Genomic DNA, 18,752 nt, shown 5'->3' on the forward strand with positions numbered 1-18,752 from the left:
GTACTGTAAAGCCTCCTTTTGGCTTTTAAGCAGAGCTTAAAAAAAGGCTTGAGACAAAAATCACAGTAGAGGAAAGCGAGTTTTCCTTCACAAAACCATGAACTTCCCTACTGGCTTCATTCAGTGGTTGCCCTGGGAACACCATTGTAATTAGAGGTAGAACTTCAGGGAACAACTAGGGTTCAGCCTGTACTACTAGTCTGCAGCATTATTATCTGTGTTACAAGCCCAGTGTCTCGTCCAAGAGGTCACAAGGACTGTACTTTCATTTGTGCATTTGTCAAAGATCTTGATGAGATAAAATGGCATCTTGTTTCTGTACTCCTATGGGGATTTCCTATCCTCCCTCCTGTAACCAGTAAATGGAATCCAATTATTCTCCGGTGGCTTCCAGAAGAAAAATAAAGAAATAAAATTACAAGACTCCTCCGGTGAGCAGCATATAGATTTGGATGGTGTATGGGATGTGTTTCTTCTTGCTTTGTTACCCTTAAACACATTCTATCAAGGCAGAGGGGTGGTTGAAGAAAAAGCTAAGATTTTTTCTTTTTTCCCTCAAGAATTTCCTTATACATGTACTTAAACCTCTTGTTCTTTGAAGCAAGATAGCACCTCAACCCCAAGAGATCACCAAGACCATTCAGAAGGTGTTCCTCTCACATTTGTCACAGGGAGCAAAAATTCATGGAAGTTTTTGCCTTCATCTCAGGCAAGAGTGACACTGAGCCCAGAGCAATCCTTGAGTCTTCCTCCAGGATAGTCTGTGCCCTGCCAGCCCCTTTGTGTGGTGTAACTGGGACTACAATCCCTCTCACACCATGGTCTTGGTTGCTATAGCAATTCAGGAAAATTTACAGTGTATGAGATGAGCTATGTAACTCAGAGCAGTATTTGTATGACTTGTGAGGCAAGACAGAATTCAGCTACTGTTATAGGATCCCCTCTAGGAACTCTGCACAAGCAACTTGATTTAGCTTAATTTTCTGCCAGTTTATCTGCCGGGTCCACAAAGAAATGCTATGTAGCTACCTTTATCTCTCTACTTAGTAAATAATCTCTCTTTGGTACAGAAGTATGAGGAGAAAATATTTCTTGCATACAGAAGACTGTCAGAATTAAATTTTTGTCTCCATTGAAAGAAAAACTTTTCTGTGAGAATTTTCTGTACATTTCACATTTGGCTTTGAAATGTTCTTCAGAAACAAGCTCCTCATCAGGCACCATTTTCAATATATGCTAGCTCTTAATGTGGTCTCACTTGAAGTCTTGCATTGATTTCAGTGCTGTCTTTGCATACCAAGTAGAGCAGGGAAGAGACAAACAGTGCATTCTGCACGTATCACCACATCATGTGAGGGAGGTATGGAATTAATGTGGGCAAGACTGGAGCACACAATTCAGTTTGGAAACTGTGGCACATCTAGGACAGACTTCCAGCATTTAAAGGAGGCCTCTGATTGTACTGTGCTACAATTGGGAAAACTATGCAGGCATTTGCTTGTTGTCTGAGCTCCATGAATAAACTAGCAGACAACTAGAAACTTCTCCTAGTATCCTGAGAATATATTTTCCCATGCAACATTCAAAAGGTGATTTCCCCTGTATTTTTGATGGCTTTAATGAAAGAGACAAGTCAATACAAGGCTATAAAAATATCTACAGAGAAATACAAGTGCTATACTCCTAAGACCTTTAATTTACTGGTGGTTTGCAGAACCCATTTTAGCAGAAAGGAAAGCATCACAAAGAGGAAGTTCCACAGACCTACTTACTCCATACTAGGTTTTGCATGCAGAAACAGTTACAGAATCATAGAATGTTTGGGTTGGAAGAGACCTAAAAGATCATCTACTTCCAACCCCCCTGCCATGGGCAGGAACATCAGCACTAGGCCAAGTTGCTCAAATCCCCATAGCAATAGATAAAGAAAGGGGACTGTGGGTTGAAAGAGTTGCTTCTTTATAGCTGAGAGAAGATACACCTGTCCTCTGCTGCAGGGTGCTTTCCTTGCCTCGCTCAGGGAGTGCTGCTACATCTCTGTAAGTGGTTGTAAACAGCTTTTGCTCTGGTCCCCTTCTCTGCCAGTTTTGCTCATCTGACCCTGGGCAAACTCACTGAAGGAACAGAGCTGGCAGAGAATTTACAACCTAGTGTAAAAAACCCCAAACCCACAACATCAATCTTTTTCTGTTGCTCCCTCTGTAGAGGGACAAATCATGCCAACCACAAGCACTCAGCTCTGCTGGACTCTAAACTAGGATCTGGCTGCACAGATCCTGCTCCGAAGGGCAAGAACTCAGGTTGTACAGTTTGTCCTTTCATCCCTCCTCAATTTCCTTTATAAATAAAATATTTCCCTAGACACTATGGGTAACTCAGATGCTTCAATGTCAATTTTCAGCTTTCTGTAAGTCTCATAATTTACATTCAACTTGCAAAAAGGGTGCTCTGTATTCAGCCAGAATATTTTTCTGCAAATAATATTTGAGGAATATGGCATTATAATGTTTTTTTCATACCAGCAAGAAGCTTTCCCTACCTAGACACTGAAAGAAATCAGGGTAATTAGAATGCTCAATAAAATTGTTTTGGGAAAAAGCACTAGAGTTGAAATTTAACAAATTACTGTAAACAGTTTCTCAAATTTAAATTATTATATTACCTGTTTTTTGTTGTGTTTGTGGTTAGGTTTTTAAAAAAGAAAACAGAAAATCTAAAATACTGAGATTGGATGGGAAGAAATGAAAAGCCCTGACTCCTAATCAAGGTTTTTTCAGTGTAACAGCAGAGAGAGGAATATTCATCCATATGTGACAAGGTAAAAAATAAAGCAAAAGAGGGAGAAAAAGTAGGATTTGATAGGCATTAGTAAGTACTATCTGAAGGACAAACTACATCCTGCAGAAATGCTTTAGAGCAGCATAAGGAAGACACTGAAGTACCTTAAGGATTGGGCATGGTCTGGACATTCAGGAATTACAGAACTATTCCAGGCCATTGCACCTCTTTTAAGCAAAGGCTTTATTTCAGATAGAGGTTTTTTGGAAAAACAAAATGAACCCTAAGTAAAATGAAGCAGTAGGGTACTAGAGCATAGCTCTGAGTTCTGGGTAGCTGCACTAGCTGCCAACACCGGGAAGACTCACACCTAGAAAACACATGCTTCTCTGGCATAGTAAAGCTCTTCCAATGTGCACACAAACTAGAAGAGAAAGGAAAACTGGCTTGTTAAAAATAACATGGAGTGGAGGATGTGATTTTTTAATTATTTATGAAAGTATGAGTAGACATGCAGTCCACTAGGAGAAAAATTAAAGGGTCAGTTATAAAGCTACATTTGCTACCTTAACTTTGCTAAGGTAAGAGGCAGAAGCACTGGGCTCTTTTCAGATTTTATATGCCCAACTCTTGGCAAACAGAAGGGGTGGGCAGGGTAACAGCAGATGAACTTACTAAAGGCAAAATATTAATTAAATATAACAGTGTAATTGTTCATGTACAGGTATATTATGGATGTATTGTATCTCTTCCAGGAAAAAAAATTCAAAACCAAACACAAAAACATGAAGTTTGTTTTCATGTAAAGTACAACAACTGTGGAAGCCTTTAAACTTCATTATCCATCAGATCCCTCTGAACCTGTCAACTATTGATGCTACCGTGAAGACTTCAGACCATCAACATAAGAGTTCCTGCTCGTGTCTTCTCCATAGGGAGATTAAAAGCAACTCTTGCTTCAATGGTTCCACCAGTTCAATGGCTGCTTTCGAAGTGTTGCTGATAGTGTGAATACACAGTATCCAGCTAAAGAAAATTTACTGAGCTCTGTAGCTCTCACGATCCTGGGAAAAGTAAAAAAAAGCAACTTTTCCTATGAGAACATAACAACATCCTAAGTCTCTTTTCTAGACTCCTTACATGTTAAGCTCATTGAGGGAATGTGAACTTGATTATGAAGAATGGCCTTCAGTGATATCCCTGTGGATCAGCTTCCATGTTTGTGTACATTCTAAGGCACAGCCAGAAGAGAGTAATTTGCTCTATATACGTTCACATGACGGAAATATAAAATACCAGAATTCTCACTGTATGTGACAGTGTATACTACACAAAAGTTACATGAAGTGAAACTGTATCTAGGCCAATGAATTGAGAAAGTTGAGATTTTCAAACAGAAATACATTAGAATAAATAGAAATGACCAGACACTCCTTCAAACCCACCGCTTCACCTGTAGGTAACTGCACTAAGCTACATACATAAAGCAGAGAAACCATCCCAGGAGGTCCAAGATCAGTTTGTATCCTACCTAAGAGTGCAAAATGCAATGACTTACAGTGCACAGTGATGGTGGTCGAGTCCATCATGCTTTTGTCAGTCAGAGAGCACCTGTATTGTCCTGTTGCATTTCGTCTCACATCTGTCATTACGTAAGTATCTGAGCTTCTTATACCTTCTGTTTCTCCCTGCGGGTGGAAAACAAGACTGTACATGGGCTTGCTAAACCCACTAATTTTTGTTGAGGATTTTTTAAATTATAAGGATAGCTAAATACTCCAAAGTACGTATAGACAAGGCATCATTGAAGTGTAATTACCTATTAATTATACTGTGATTTACTTCCTGTGTGAGAACATAATTTTAAAAAACAACTACAATCAAGAGCTTACTCTTTTAATTGAATGACTAACTCATTTTAAGAGGATGTTAATATACAAAATTTGAAAGTTTAGCAGAATAAGTATTGCAGAAATCAAAAACCAAAACAAATTGTGTAGCTAAATCTGATTCTGATATATTCAGTCTGGGACAAATCATGAACTGATTTGTACTGCATTGCAAATTTTTGAACAGCACAAGCAAACCTTGCTTTATCCACATCACAGTATAGACCCTGGTCAGGTATACACTGCATTATATGCAGTTATCCACAGACACTGGTGTTCTGAATTAGCCAGCAAATGTTGCTTTCTGGCTGTCCAGTTCCCTAGTTTCCCCCTGTTTACTGACTTAGATCAGCTTTGAAACAAGCATAGGATGATACCCTAATTCCTATCTCTGGATCCAGAAAGAGATTTATAATACCTCTGAGCCTTTTGAAGGAATCACCCACTGCAGCTCTTCTTGAGAGAAAAGACAGGGAGCCCAAAGATAAGACAAACTTGGGTGTTTAGCTCACTCACTGTGATAGCGGAGCAAGGAGAGATACCAGACACTTTTTCACAAGCATTTAGTGAGTTTCTAGGATGATTCACTGAATCTAAATGGCTGTTCTGAGATAAGGACTTCAGCTCCTAGCTCCCCTTGCTCTCTTCAGCAATTCAAACATGCCAGGAGCCCAGAGTAGACGACAATTACGTTCAGAGGGTGATATTCTGGGTTTGAAATATCTGAAAGGATACCACTTCTGTCTTGCAAGAGCAGCTCTGCTCAATGCTGCAGCAGGAACAAATAAGGCATGTAAAGTAGGAGTGGGAAGCAGGACATGGGAACAAGGACCAGGAGCATTAGAATATAAAGCCACATCTGTCTGTGGACTTCACCAGTACTAAGAAGATTAATGGTAACAAAGCCTTTATTTTTCTCAGTCTGTGTCTTATGCATTTGACAGATTTGTTCTCCTGTGCTGTCACACACATTCTTTTTTGTGTTTTATATGCCACCTAACAATTAATTAATTAACTGAAGAAAAGAAATTGCACAAAGATTAATCTGTGAAAGTCCAAAATATAGCTGAATTAATTTGCTGTACTTTCACTGCTGGATCTGTGTTATGACAACAGATGAGTTGGTTTCCTTCAAGGTGCTAAACTGCTGTAATCAAAACTGTTTATTAAAATACCTGATGATGGGAAATGAAGCCTTGTAATTTTTAGTAGGTCTAAACTCCTGCAAAATTCTGGTGGGCTGGGATAAAGGAGAGATTTTTTCAAAAATATTTTGCCAACTGAGGTGAGGCATTCTCAGAGAATGCTATAATGGTCAATGTCTGTCTTCAGTGTTTGTCGCATCGAATTCCTTCCTTCATTTGTTACAAAACCACGTATACACTGACATGTAGCAATGTCTGTAGGAAGGAATGATACAGAATATTTCACTAGGCAGCGACAGCAAGGCAGGACGCACCGGAATGTAAAACAGGAACTCCTGTGGAGGAGGGTTGCCATTTCCTGAGCACTTCAGAGTGATGTTATCGCCCTCTTTAATGGTACTACTTTGTGGCAGCACTTGAATAGTCACCTTCTCTGTTGGGTCTGTGAAAATAATGTACATATTTAATAGCTTCAGCATAATCCGCACAGCAACACTATGCATACAATATTCATGGCCCAAGAAAATGCAATTTTATCATCCCGCAGCTGAAAATATTTGCACGTGTAGATCTTTTCATAAAAGAACTTGAAGTTAATCACACTCTCTATATTTTTGCCAATTAAGTGCAAAGAAATCATATGACATAAAATTCATTTTTCTTCTCCAAAATACCTGTAACTGAAACAGCAATGATTACAAACATGTCATGTGCTTTAAAGCAAAAGAAATCCTGATTAGTATGAACCATTTCATGGTGTGATTTCATTATGAGGGATTAACTTGTCCTCTGTGAAATTCCCTTTTTGGAGGACTGCAGCAATCAGAAAAACAAGTGAAGCTCTCAACACCATGTATTAGTACTAGATAATAGCCTTCTGGCATTAAAAAGAAAGAAATATGAACTAAGCAACTATATTCAGCCTATTCTATATGCTGATCACTACAGGCTTTCAGAAAGATAAATCTGGTGAACATAATAGGACCCTTAACATAGTCAACAGAACAGTAAATGTAACATACTTCTGTCATGTTCACTGAAGTTGAACTATAACTTACATTTTACTTTCACAATTTTCTAAAGCATTATTTAGCAGATGCTATTCTTTCTAAGTAGAGGCTTAAATATAATTTTTAAAAAACAAAGTAAAATGAACAAAATTAAAGAAAATAATATGGGCAGATAACTCTCACCATTTTAATTTCAAAGGATAAATAAAATTCCATCAGAGGTGCCAGTCTTGCATTAAGATACAGTACAGCGCACCTTATTAGGCACTAAAAAATCTCCACAGCAAAGAAAGCCCTGGCTGACAGGTGATTTTGTGTGCTTAGTGAAGCGTGCGCTCTACAGCCCTTCCAACCCTCCAGGCATTTATCACGTCTGTCTTCTGTGACGGGATTTCTCAATAACAGGAGCTGCAGTTCACTGGGGCCTCTCAAGGACTGGGAGCCCCAGCAGAGCACAGCACCTCACCCCTCCTCAGGGCAGGAGGGGTACTGGATTCCAACCAGCCACAGCCTCCCTCCCTCCCTCCTTCAGAGCCTCGGCTCCCTTCCCTGGCCGAACAAGCTCCTTCCCCAGTACCTTCAGAGCTGAGGCACAGCTTCTCCTGCTTAGAAAAAGGAAGTCCAGCATCACTGCTGGTATGGAATACAACAGATGCAATGAGATAGCTGGCCAGGAATGACATGCATGCCCCTTTTGGTAGCTGCTGGACCAAAAACTCTGTTTCAGGGGCTGCTGCAAAAACGTGTGTCTCCTTCTGTCAAGTTTACGTTAAGGTAAAGTTATCATAAAGAACGTCTAGATATATGCTGGAATTGCTTAGGCTTTGTCTCAAGACTGAAAAGGGAGGAATTAATAAAGACTAAGACTTTAGGACTTTAGTCTAGAACAGGTTTTTCCTCACAGAGATAAACAGAACTGGATGAAATGGGCACAGTTAAACAAAATTAACATTCTTGCAAAGCACCAGTCTTTTCTGTAGAAATATCTTACCCTTCTATCTACTGTAAACAACCAGGAGCAAATTTTAATTTAATTTGCTAAACTAGAAAAAAACCCCAAACATACAGAAGTAAATAGCAAAAGACTACTTAAACTAAGATGTTTAAGATGAAGAGGTCACTCTTCTGAGGAAGATGCAGCCTGAGAACAGGAAGATAGTATCCAGTGCCACGCAGAGTGGTGTTTGGCATGAGTAATGTGCTCCCCTGCTTTCATTAATAAACAGGAGCAGCCTGGTGAAGGCACATCTTGCCTCTCAGTGGCACATATTCCTGACTTGGTGTTTCTGCAAACTTGAGATTCTGCTTTCAACAACAGCAAAATTCCAGGAGCCAGCACCAAAAGGCAGCCATTTAGTAAATGAATGCTGCTATCCCAGAGCTGTCCCAGCCAATGTGCCACTTCAAGGAAAACACCAATGCTGGAAGCAGTATGAGTGTGAAGTGCCTTTGACTCTAATCTGTCATGTAAAGCAGTTTATCCATAACAAGACAGACACCTAACAACACGGCATGACTGGGAAATCTGCCTGACAAACATTATCTTTTTACACTGATTACTGCTGAGGAGAACCCCACATAACTGGAGCCTAGATAATTAAATATCTGAAATACTATCTAAGTTCCCACTTCCAAGACTTCTCTCCTAGTACTCCTAGCTTTCAGTAGCTTCCTTGCTTGCAGCTGCAAAACCAAGCACGTAACTGCTGCTAGCTGAGCTAAATTATCCTAATCCAAGTAACATCCAACACAGCAAGAGCTAATTCACTCTTCTTCTCACATGAGGTTACAGTGGCTGGCTCCTTCCAGGACATGAACTAGCTATTAAACACTTGCATGCTAAAGATTGCACTAACTCAATACAAACGATAAAATAAAAAAACAAAACAAACAATGAAACATTTCTTAGATCCTGAGTGAGTAGATATATCTTTAAAAAAATCTTCTGCCCATATAATTTTAATCATGCTCTCCCCATTTCTTTAGGATAAATGGATAAGTTGCAAGGAATGAGCAGCAGGTCTTCATGATTTTGTTCTATTGGTTTAGAGATGCAAAATATCATAGCTTTGACAGTCCATCTAAAATAAAAAAGGCTGAAAGACTTCAATTTCTTAGAGTTGGAGTCTGACTTTTTTTAATCTGCATTATATTTGACTCATTAAAAAAATCACAATTATTGAGAAATGAATTAGAATCACTGAACTAAACTAAAAAAGCAAAACCAAATCAGACAGGCCATTAACATCAACTAACAGCAGTCATGAAATGCATCTGTTAACAAAGAATTTCACAAATTCATTTGGAGATGCATTTATGCAGAGTAAGGAACTGAAGTTACAGCAGATGAAAATACTCATAAAGAAAGTTGGGAAACTCCACACTCTAAAGACAAAATTCATACTTGAGGCCTCTTCTGAGGTACTGAATGGTGTGCTTGCCTTCCATTATTTGCTAATTAGCAGCACACTGGTGGAATTAATTAAATTGTGTATTACTAGACCAGGACTAGAAGAGCTAGTTTATCAAACATTAAATCTTTATACAGAGGGCACACTATACATGGCCAGTGACCATCCTGCAGCCGTGCAGCCTTCTTTTCCCCTCACATGGGGTAGTTCTTACTTGCGAGTGCATGCACCACAGGAACCTGGAAGAGCCTCACCCTCAACAGGTGAAGTGGCCCTAATGCATGAAAGCAGAGGGGAAATGAGGACAGCACAGCATCTCTTGGCAAGTAGTAGCAACAAATGCTTTCTGGTCATTACATTTCTTTCCTGGGAACATCTGCCATGCACAGCAGGAGTTATTCATGGTCATGGGGCTCCACAAATGACAGAAAAAAAAGCCACAGTGAAATTTGGTGCCCAGCTTTAGATCAAAACCAAAAAAATAAGAAATGCTTCTAGCTTTAAAGTGATGGGATAGGTGTCTGCAGGCTTGGAATGCCTGTGGTGTTTCCAGGAGTAACAGTTGTCCCAGGGGTTTTCTTCTCCATTAGTTCTTCTGCTTGTCATTCTGGAGAAACAGCTGGTGAAAAGACAACCTTAATCCAGAGGAAACCAAAGACCTCCAAGGTTTGGTTTTATTTGGGCAAGGTCAAAACTGATCCCCTACCCTGCGGCTCAACAAACTTTCCCTGTAGAGGAAAAGCAACTATCATCTAGGCAGAACATACATGGCACTTCCAGCCCATGGCTTTTGTTTTCAAGGCAATGGTGCACTCACACTGCATGGAGAGCTCCAATGCCTTACTTATTTGCTTTGTATTCAGCTGGATTACACAGCTGTCATACAATTTATGCTAAGACATAGATGCTGGGCTGTATACTTAGACCCTATCACTCCCAAAACAGGGACTAATCTTTTTATAAGATGAGGTATTTCTTGAAGTGTGCAGAGAGGTAACACTTGATTGGATATATTGTCTATCTCTGGTTCCTCTACATCCTGCTGTGACCTGCTCCCTTCTACAGTCCTTCAGAAGTGTCATTTTACAAGACTTTGAAATGTCTCTTCCCCTGGTCTCTAAGTGCTGCCACCTCCTCTGATCTTTCCTTGCCAACAGCCTGTTTTGTTTACTCGAAGGAGCATTTTGATTTCCACATCTGTCAGTAACACAGTAAGGAAGCTGCTTTAGAATTCAGTCCAGTTAGAAGCAATTATTTACACAAATTCTCTACTTAAAAGTCTACCAATATTCAAAATATGTATTTTAAATGTAAAACACAGCATCTTACAGCTGTAGAGAAGCATTTTATGCAAGGTAGACAGCCAGCATTAACTGCTTGGTGCTGACTCTGCAAAGATGAAAAACATTTGAGTTTACTAAAAACTGTATTGTGTATTTACTGCATATTTCAGGGGGCACAGAATCAACCACTATAACTTCTCTTAAAATTCTCAAAAGCCCATTTCACTGTGACTCTTTATGGCTACCACTTTTGTCAACGAAATCTTGATATTCAGTATTCTATTGTTAGGAAAAATGAAATCTCATGTAAACCTGAAGATAATAAAAATCACCTTGGCAATGTACTCAGACCTTCTTGATGCAAATCAATTTTGAAGAAACCATTTCAATAGCCAAGAAGCAGTAACTCTCTAATTTTGTAAACTGTTTTTGATTTTGCTTTCCCCTGCCCTGGAGGTAGACTTTGTACAGCAAAAGATGCTTTTTTGATAACTTACAGTGAACATCGAAGACAACTGGTTCAGACTGCATAGTTTTCTGGCCAGATGGTCCATAATAAGTCACAATGCAAGAGAACTTGGCATTTACATCCTCCTTTGTTGGCATGTACTGAAGAGACGATGTCATGGTGAAAAGTCCGGTTGTTCTGTCCACAATCTTTTGCAAATTTATGACCACAACTGAAAAGGAAATAATGTTTCAGTGTCACACAGACAGAATTTGAAACCTTTTTCCTGTATGTTGTTGCCTGTTCTGCATTTGTGATCAGGCTGCAAACATGCAAGCAGCATGACATGTCACCCAAGAGCTTGTACAAACTTTTCCTGTTGTACTGCCACTGAGGCATACAAGGAACATTTTACCAACAACATACTCCTAACCTACCAAATATTTTAAATCCAATCCAACAAAAAAACCTAGTTGCAAACTGGTGGGGTTTTTAATATGAATCTCAGCCTAATTTGTAAGACAGAAAGAAGGCCTCAAAAATGATGGCAAAAAAATTAGGATCAAATTTATTTTTTAAGCTTTCTCTGATTTATGGAAGGAAAAATATTGTAGCCTGATCAGTCTGTCAAAGTTGAAAAGAAGGAAAAAAATAGTCGTTCATACATATCCTGGAAAATAACAGTTGTATAAGATGATGGTCTACACGGTCCAAAACACAATATTGAACAGGTATGAAACTGAGACAGTTAATGCCTTATAAGAAGTTGAAAATTAGATACAGGTTTCTATTGGTTACATAGGCCCAAAAATAGCTTTGTGATAGCATTAATAAAGGCAATTCTCCTCCCCATGATGTGGTTTTAGAACCGGTACCAAAAGAAAAAGATTATGTGGCATAGCTTGGGTACTCTGAAAGGGCTAAACATCTTCTAGTTACATCTGTATATACATACAAGTAGCTTTTCTCAAAGGAAGAATATATTAGAAGAAAGCAGAGCAACCCTTATAAACACTCTTCTTGAGCCATGTGTGGATCCAGGGACATTGGTCATTACCAAAACCTACCATCATCCACGGGCTGCAAAACTCTCCCGTTTTTGTACCACGTGACATTGCCCTCGGGATAACTGTCCCTTGCAATGCACTCCCCGAGCTGCAAAACAGACAGGAATTAGTCACTGGTTTTCTCCACTAGGTTTTGACATAATTTTGTTTTTACTTATGCTGTTTTGGGTAAAAATTTCTAGAAAGTTCGAAGGCTTAACCTCAACTGCTTTTCTTAAATAGGGAAAATCAAATCAGTGAGGTACAATTTGGAAGAGGGTGGTGGGCCTAAGGTCAGGACGGCCCTTGTTTGCAGATCAGGCAGGAATAAAGAGAGTAGTGGCAAGGCAAATGCTCTGTGCTCAGCCTGGCTATAGACTCACAGGCAGGTGTTCATTCACCTCTCTGAGCCACCACCTCTGTCTGGACTGAAAAGGGACTTCAGGCAGCTGTCAAGAACATAACTGTGAAGGAGGATGCTTCTCTTACCATTTGTAGCTTCTCTGTTTCTAAGAGGTCTGCTTGATGTAAGATTTCTGGTTGAGAGGGTTGTTCTAAAACATAAATAGGATAAAAGTACTGGTGAAGGGAGCACAAACAGCTGTTTGAAAAGCAAAAAGAATACTAAAAATATGTGGACTTTTGAAACTAAACAGAATAATCTGGCCTGATTATCACAGCCTTACCTATGTTTTCCCATTAAAAGAAGAAAAGGTGAGGTACTTCTCTCTCAGTATTGGCAAATGGATTGAGAAGAACAAACTCTCACTTTAAACGTGTCACACCTTCCATAATGAATTCCATGTATTCTGACAATACATCTTTTAGCCAGACAGACTATTTCACCACCCAGGAGGAGAGAATCTGATCTGATCTATCGATTTATAGGATATACATGCTGGAGAAGGAGCCAGTGGTACAGAAACTGTAGCAACAAAAAAGCAGCTTTCCTGCAGATATTACTGTAGCTGGGCTGTCAACATTATAAAGGAACAAAGTCAACCTAATAATTCTTCTAATGTTTATTTTTTCCTAACTGGGATTATTACATTTAAGAAATTCAGATGATAGAGAGAAGTGTAATTATTTTAACCAATTCTGTGTTAGTCATAACTCTCTTAAAAAACCACAAACTTTTTCTTCAGTGCCAGTAAGTCTTTTTATTTACTTTTATTATGGTAGATGGACCTCTTGGCTTGCCAAAGTGGAGGATCTATCAGTGTTTCCATCATAAAAGACTACTTTCTAGAGACTATATAACTTGTCTGTTAAAACAGTTTGGCCTGAAGCCCGGAATGCAAATTTTTATCTCCAAAAAGAGACAGTTTTCCCCACAATTTTAAAAGGAGAGGGGAAGAGTGAAGGAAATAAAAAATAAATCAATGTCTATACAGTCAAGGAGAGCCTCTACACCCTATCTATACTGTTTAAACAAGCATACTTTGACAGACTGGATCATTCTTAACCGTGTCAACTTACAGAACCCTTTCCCCAAATCAAGCTTCCTATGAAGCACTGTTTGTATGTCACTAATCCCAGCCCAAGTGAACTTCACCACTATCTTGCCAAGGTCTCTACACACTGATGAAGTTGCTGATGTGCAGATGCACTGCTCCTGTTGTCACAGAGGTAGCAAGCCTGTGTGTTTTCCCAATAATCCATTTTACTTGTGCACATAAATGCACAGATACTCTTCACTTGGATGACTACTCCAGGACGGAACAAAATCAGGCCAAAAGTGAAATGAAAGTGAATAAAAGAACCTATTCATCTGACATTTTCAAACAACTTTGCTTGTGGCAAAAAAGAAAACCAAACAAAAGAAACAGTCAAAGCTATACACTAAGACCATCATATTTTCTTCAAAAGACTAATAAAGATCTTTATTTTTAGGAGAGATATGCATGTTTATTTCTCTTTTGTCAGCTTTAAAGGAAAAAGGTGAATCTTTTTCATATAAGAACCAGTCAAGGACAAAATATTTTCCTGTCAATTCAAGAAAACGTGGTTTTACAAGACCATTAACAGGCCTTCTGGGTCAGATTTTTGGGTCCCATAAACAGGGATAGTTGCCTGCCTGTCCCAGTCACCAGCTGACCAAGCCACAACACCTTCTTCCACCTCAGCTTTGCTTCTTTTCATCGCTCATCTCCCCCAGGACTGATTAGATGAGACCCTGTTTTTGGTGCGTTGGACACCCCTGCCCCGCAGTGATCCTACGAGGGAAAGGGGAGGTCCCCTGCTCCGTAGCTGCTGTCTGGGGCTCTCCTCGTTCTGAGTGCTCTGTGACTGAGCAGATGTTCCAGTTGAGAGGCTGCCACCTGCTCTCTGAGAGCAGCCTCCAAAGGAAATGCCTGCTGCCAGACCCCCACAGCCGCTGCACGTGCACAAAGGTAATTCACTGTAAAACACTTACTTGGCATTTACCAGCTCAGCGTCTGAAGCGAGAAAAAATTTTAAACTTGGCAGCAAACCCCACTTTGGTGGGTTTGCAACTTCAGCACACTGCTTATCTCTCAGCTTAAGAGCTTGCCAGAGTACTTTTCAACTCTATATAGGCCTCATAATAGAGGGAAAAAGAGTTCACTGCCTACAAAAGCCAAGTGTCAGTGCAGCAGGACAGCATCTCTGTCTGCTGGGCTGCTCTGCTTTGGAAACTGGCCATTTAATTCCACAAAAAAGTTGCTGACAGGATCCATCTGGAAAGCTGGTAGTGCTTGTTTGAGTAGTCGGTGAGAGAGATTAGCAGGTGGTAACTGCACAACGAGCCATTTCAGCTCCTTCGTCCTGAGTTAATCAGGTAGCACAGCTGAGGGCATAACAAGCTCCAGCAAAACCCAGAATCAGCCATGACTCCTGGGATGCAGCTGATTTTCAGGTGCACAAGGTCTTGGTTTATGAGGGTCACACTGCAGCTGCCTAGCTCTGTACCTGTGGCTCAATGAGTTAGAAACTCCCCTGGCTAAATAAATGAAGCTTGCCAGCTTAACTCTTAACTCTTCTGCAATTAAAGCAAGCAAACAACTAAAAATGAGAACTTAAAAACCAGACTCAAGAAAATTAAATGCAAAAAAATGTTAAGAGAACCATGAATAAAGTTGTGAATGCAAAGTGAAAAAACATAAAGGTAATTTTTCTTGCAGCACTAAGTTGGCCATATTACAAGCGTGGCATCCTCCCTTGTTATCTTCCTTAGTAAACAGAAGATTTCTCTATTAGTACTAATACACAGAATAAACCAGACAAGCTGTGCTCCATGGCTGAGTTAGCATTGTGTTCATACTTAGTAGAGTACACAGTAATTCAAGCAGTTAGCATTTCATTTCACCATATACCACTGCCTCATCTACATATTTACTACTGTGCAATAAGTAAACATGATAATTCTTGATCATTTCCTTTGAAGCACTGTGTTTACAATGCGTGCTCTGAGCACACTCGTCCCTGTTGTCATTAATTCAATCGTTCTTGCAGTCAAATTGAAAGTGAAACGAGGGAATTACTATTGGCTCCTAATCTGGCCTTAAACTCATTTATGTGACTGACAGCATAGACATCATTGAGGACTCCCTGACACATTCTACCTGAGAAAAGCAAAAGAATGCCCTTCCAAAACATGAATTTGTTTTTCAAGCAGAGTGTGATCACTTTGAAACTGCCCGTACCTGCAGTCAGCGTGTTCCCACAACAGACTTACTTTGACTGTGTAAATCTGCACCTGAAGAGCAACAAAGGCCAAAAGCCATATAAAAACATGAAGCTAAGGAAGATAAGACACTGCAGCCACAGCCCTGTGTCCCTTAAAAGCCACAATGGACGCCTCCCCAGGCTGACTCAGGGTTTGATGGATTACACTTCTGCTCTGAATCAGCACCAAGAAGAGACCAGGCTTGTCCTCGCTCCTGTGTGAACTCTGAGCTGGGCTGTGCCTCAGAGGACTGGGGTTTGCACTGCAGACCAGCCTTGCCATCGAGCTGTAGTGATACCAAACACTAATAAACCTTGCTTTGCTCCAGGAGAGAATGGCACACTGGTACTTCTCCTTCCTACCGTTCAGCAGGGGACAAAACAAGCATTTGGGGCTGGTGGCTCATTTTCCAGCCCCTTGCTCTCTCCCTCACGGTTCGTGCTGTTGCACAGTAGCTGCTTAGAGCCACTTCAAACCTCTCGCCTGAACTAATTCTACAGACTGCACACGGTTAATGTTTCCCTCCGGCAGAAAAATTTGCTCTGAGAACAAATGGAAAATAATCAATGCTAATTTTACATTTTTCATTTCCAAGGCCAAATGACATCACATAAGTGAGTCATTATCAAAGCCTAAAATTCTCTTTGAGCCAGCACTTATCATGAATAAACTGCAAGTGCAGGCAGTCCTGTTACATAAATGCCACCAGTAGATTACATTTTTGAAAGCTGCAGAAATTTGCTAGTCTTAGTAATTTACTGAGCCAAACTTACTTTCTTGGCTTTAATCCTGCCTTAAACAAAAGTTTCTGTAATTTATGATTCAGATGCTGATGAATGTTAATGGTAGTAACAACTAGATTTACTTACTGAAAACTTTGACTATCGTCGGCTCTTCGGAAACATCATCTTCTGTAACTAGCATACACACAAATCTCTTTTCATCACTGATTCTTGCATTCTTGATGGATAATGTATAGTTTTCTGAGAGACTCAACCTGTCTTTGTAGTCTGGTACATCATCATACTGTACATTTTTTTTTGTTGATGATCTGAAGGCAATAAATACTGGAGATCCATTTGGCATTTCCTATAATAAAAAGATAAACACCTCTATTTTGTATAAACACTCATTTAAAAGTTCCTGAAGATTTGCAATTGGAACAAACCCATAATTTCAAAAAAAGCCCTCTGCAAACTGTATCAGATGGCTTTTTTTTCCTGATTAATTTCTACTGTACATAGAAGAAATTCAGTGTAATAAGAGAACTAGTTTAAGACTGCCATGGTACACATTGAGCATATCATCAATAGAAATTATTTCAATCCTTTTGCTCAATCTCAGCATAGCAAAGGGCTTTCTCTAATAAAAGCTGGTGGTTTTGGCAGCTCTTGCCAGTGTCTGTATGAAAAAGTACTTGAAATAGATGCATGTGTGAGCTAGTCTCAACAGCTTCAATTTCCTTTTTTCATTATTGTTTTACATATTCATATTGTTTATTCGGGATATTTAGACTTCATTCCAAATGCAGGATTTAATCAGGCATAACTGCCTATTTTATTCTAAATTAGTTTTTAGCTTTATTTCCCTTTGTTTTTAAAAGACCCAAGAGCTTGTAGTATGGGAATATACATACAATCAAATACTGTTAATCTGCAAAGTATCATTTTCTAGACATCCTCCTTATGCAGTTGCCAATCCAAGAAGGAATACAAAGTTGACAGCCTTGCACAAATCTCTCATATAAAAAAATCTTTTTTTTGTGGGATGAAGTTACAGGGACGGTTCTACAGGATTGGATTCCTTCTTCCTTACACAAACACATGCACAGAGGAGAGACAGACAGTATCTGCCTTTATTTAAAGAGAGGTGAAACACTGATTCTATCTTTATGTTCTGTATTGTGCTGGGGGCTGGAAAAGGTTTTCATTCTCTTTTGTCCCTTATACCTTGCAGCACTGGTGTTAGTAGTGTTCCCAGCACAATACCTCAGTTGGACTGCAGAGCCCACAAAAGCATGACAATGCTGTGACGAGATGAGTGGTGTCAGAGCTGGGCAGAAAGCAGGAGGCATCAGCTAGCTGTGGAGTTTAAATTCCCTTACAGTCTTTCTCCCTCTCCTACTTTTAACTGCTGGATTTGTCTAGATGTCTGTCACACAGGAAAGAAAACACTGTCTTGACTTGATACACAGGAAGTTGGCTGTCAAGTGCAAATGAGCTCCTGACACCCATAGCCTACCTAGCTGCAAGCACACACAGGTAGACCCTGAAGCGAGCAACACCTGCCATGGTGCAAGTTTCCCAGTGCCTCCACATTCCCACCAGGAACCCAAATTGCTCCTCACAAGGCAGGAGAGAAGAAAACAGAGTTCCTCCTTCTTCCAACTAAATAATCACCTGATGAAAAAAATTAATCCAACCCTCTCTGTTGCCATGCTGTGAGCTGCCCCAGGAGAAAAGGCACCACTTTCACTTGCTTGTGTGGGCTGTCAACAATTTCATACAAAAAAGCCTGTCTAAGTTTCTGTTGTATGTTAGGTTTTGTCTCCCTTTCCATTTAGAAGAAGCTACAACATCTCCACTTGCTGCTTGGTACTCGTCCAACACAGGCAATCCAAATGCAGTGGAAAAAGATAACACGTTTCTATTTTTCAGAATATCCTTGCACCTTCAGAGAGATGGACTTGTGTCTTCCCAAGAAAAGTCGGCAGACTGAAAAAGCTACTGCAAAATGTAGGCACTCCATCTTCTGAATGCTCCTATGAAACAGTTTTACTTCTCCCTTTTGGGGAAATGTTCTCCACAGACTTCTGACTTCATTTCCCAAAACGTGTTTGCAGAAAAGGAACTACTGAGTGGATGGGGGCTGCAGAAGCTGCAAACCTGAAGGTAAAAAGGAAGGAGCTAGGGGAAAATAGGACTCCCCCTGCCACTGGCAGATCATTCTCCTGTAAAATAGGCTGGTGGATGCTATTTGTAAAGAGAGAGCTAGCGCTACATAATTTTAAATCCACTGTCAAACTAGAAATTATCTATTATTCCAGGTACATTT

At 39.9% G+C, this 18,752-nt stretch overlaps 1 protein-coding gene across 1 annotated transcript in view; it reads right to left on the reverse strand.

Annotated features, from left to right (window-relative positions):
* ALCAM (activated leukocyte cell adhesion molecule) overlaps nt 1-18,752 on the reverse strand; it is a 118,685-nt gene that overhangs the window by 16,039 nt on the left and 83,894 nt on the right. The window contains exons 3-8 of the mRNA XM_082278726.1: nt 16,568-16,787; nt 12,500-12,564; nt 12,032-12,119; nt 11,014-11,196; nt 6,127-6,254; nt 4,337-4,466 (exon numbers count right to left, since the gene is read on the reverse strand). Of these exons, the coding sequence (XP_082134852.1) occupies nt 4,337-4,466; nt 6,127-6,254; nt 11,014-11,196; nt 12,032-12,119; nt 12,500-12,564; nt 16,568-16,787 (814 nt within the window). The remainder of the gene's footprint in view (nt 1-4,336; nt 4,467-6,126; nt 6,255-11,013; nt 11,197-12,031; nt 12,120-12,499; nt 12,565-16,567; nt 16,788-18,752) is intronic.

This window comes from Coloeus monedula, assembly GCF_965178545.1.
Source record: "Coloeus monedula genome assembly, chromosome: 3".
Lineage (NCBI taxonomy): Eukaryota > Metazoa > Chordata > Aves > Passeriformes > Corvidae > Coloeus > Coloeus monedula.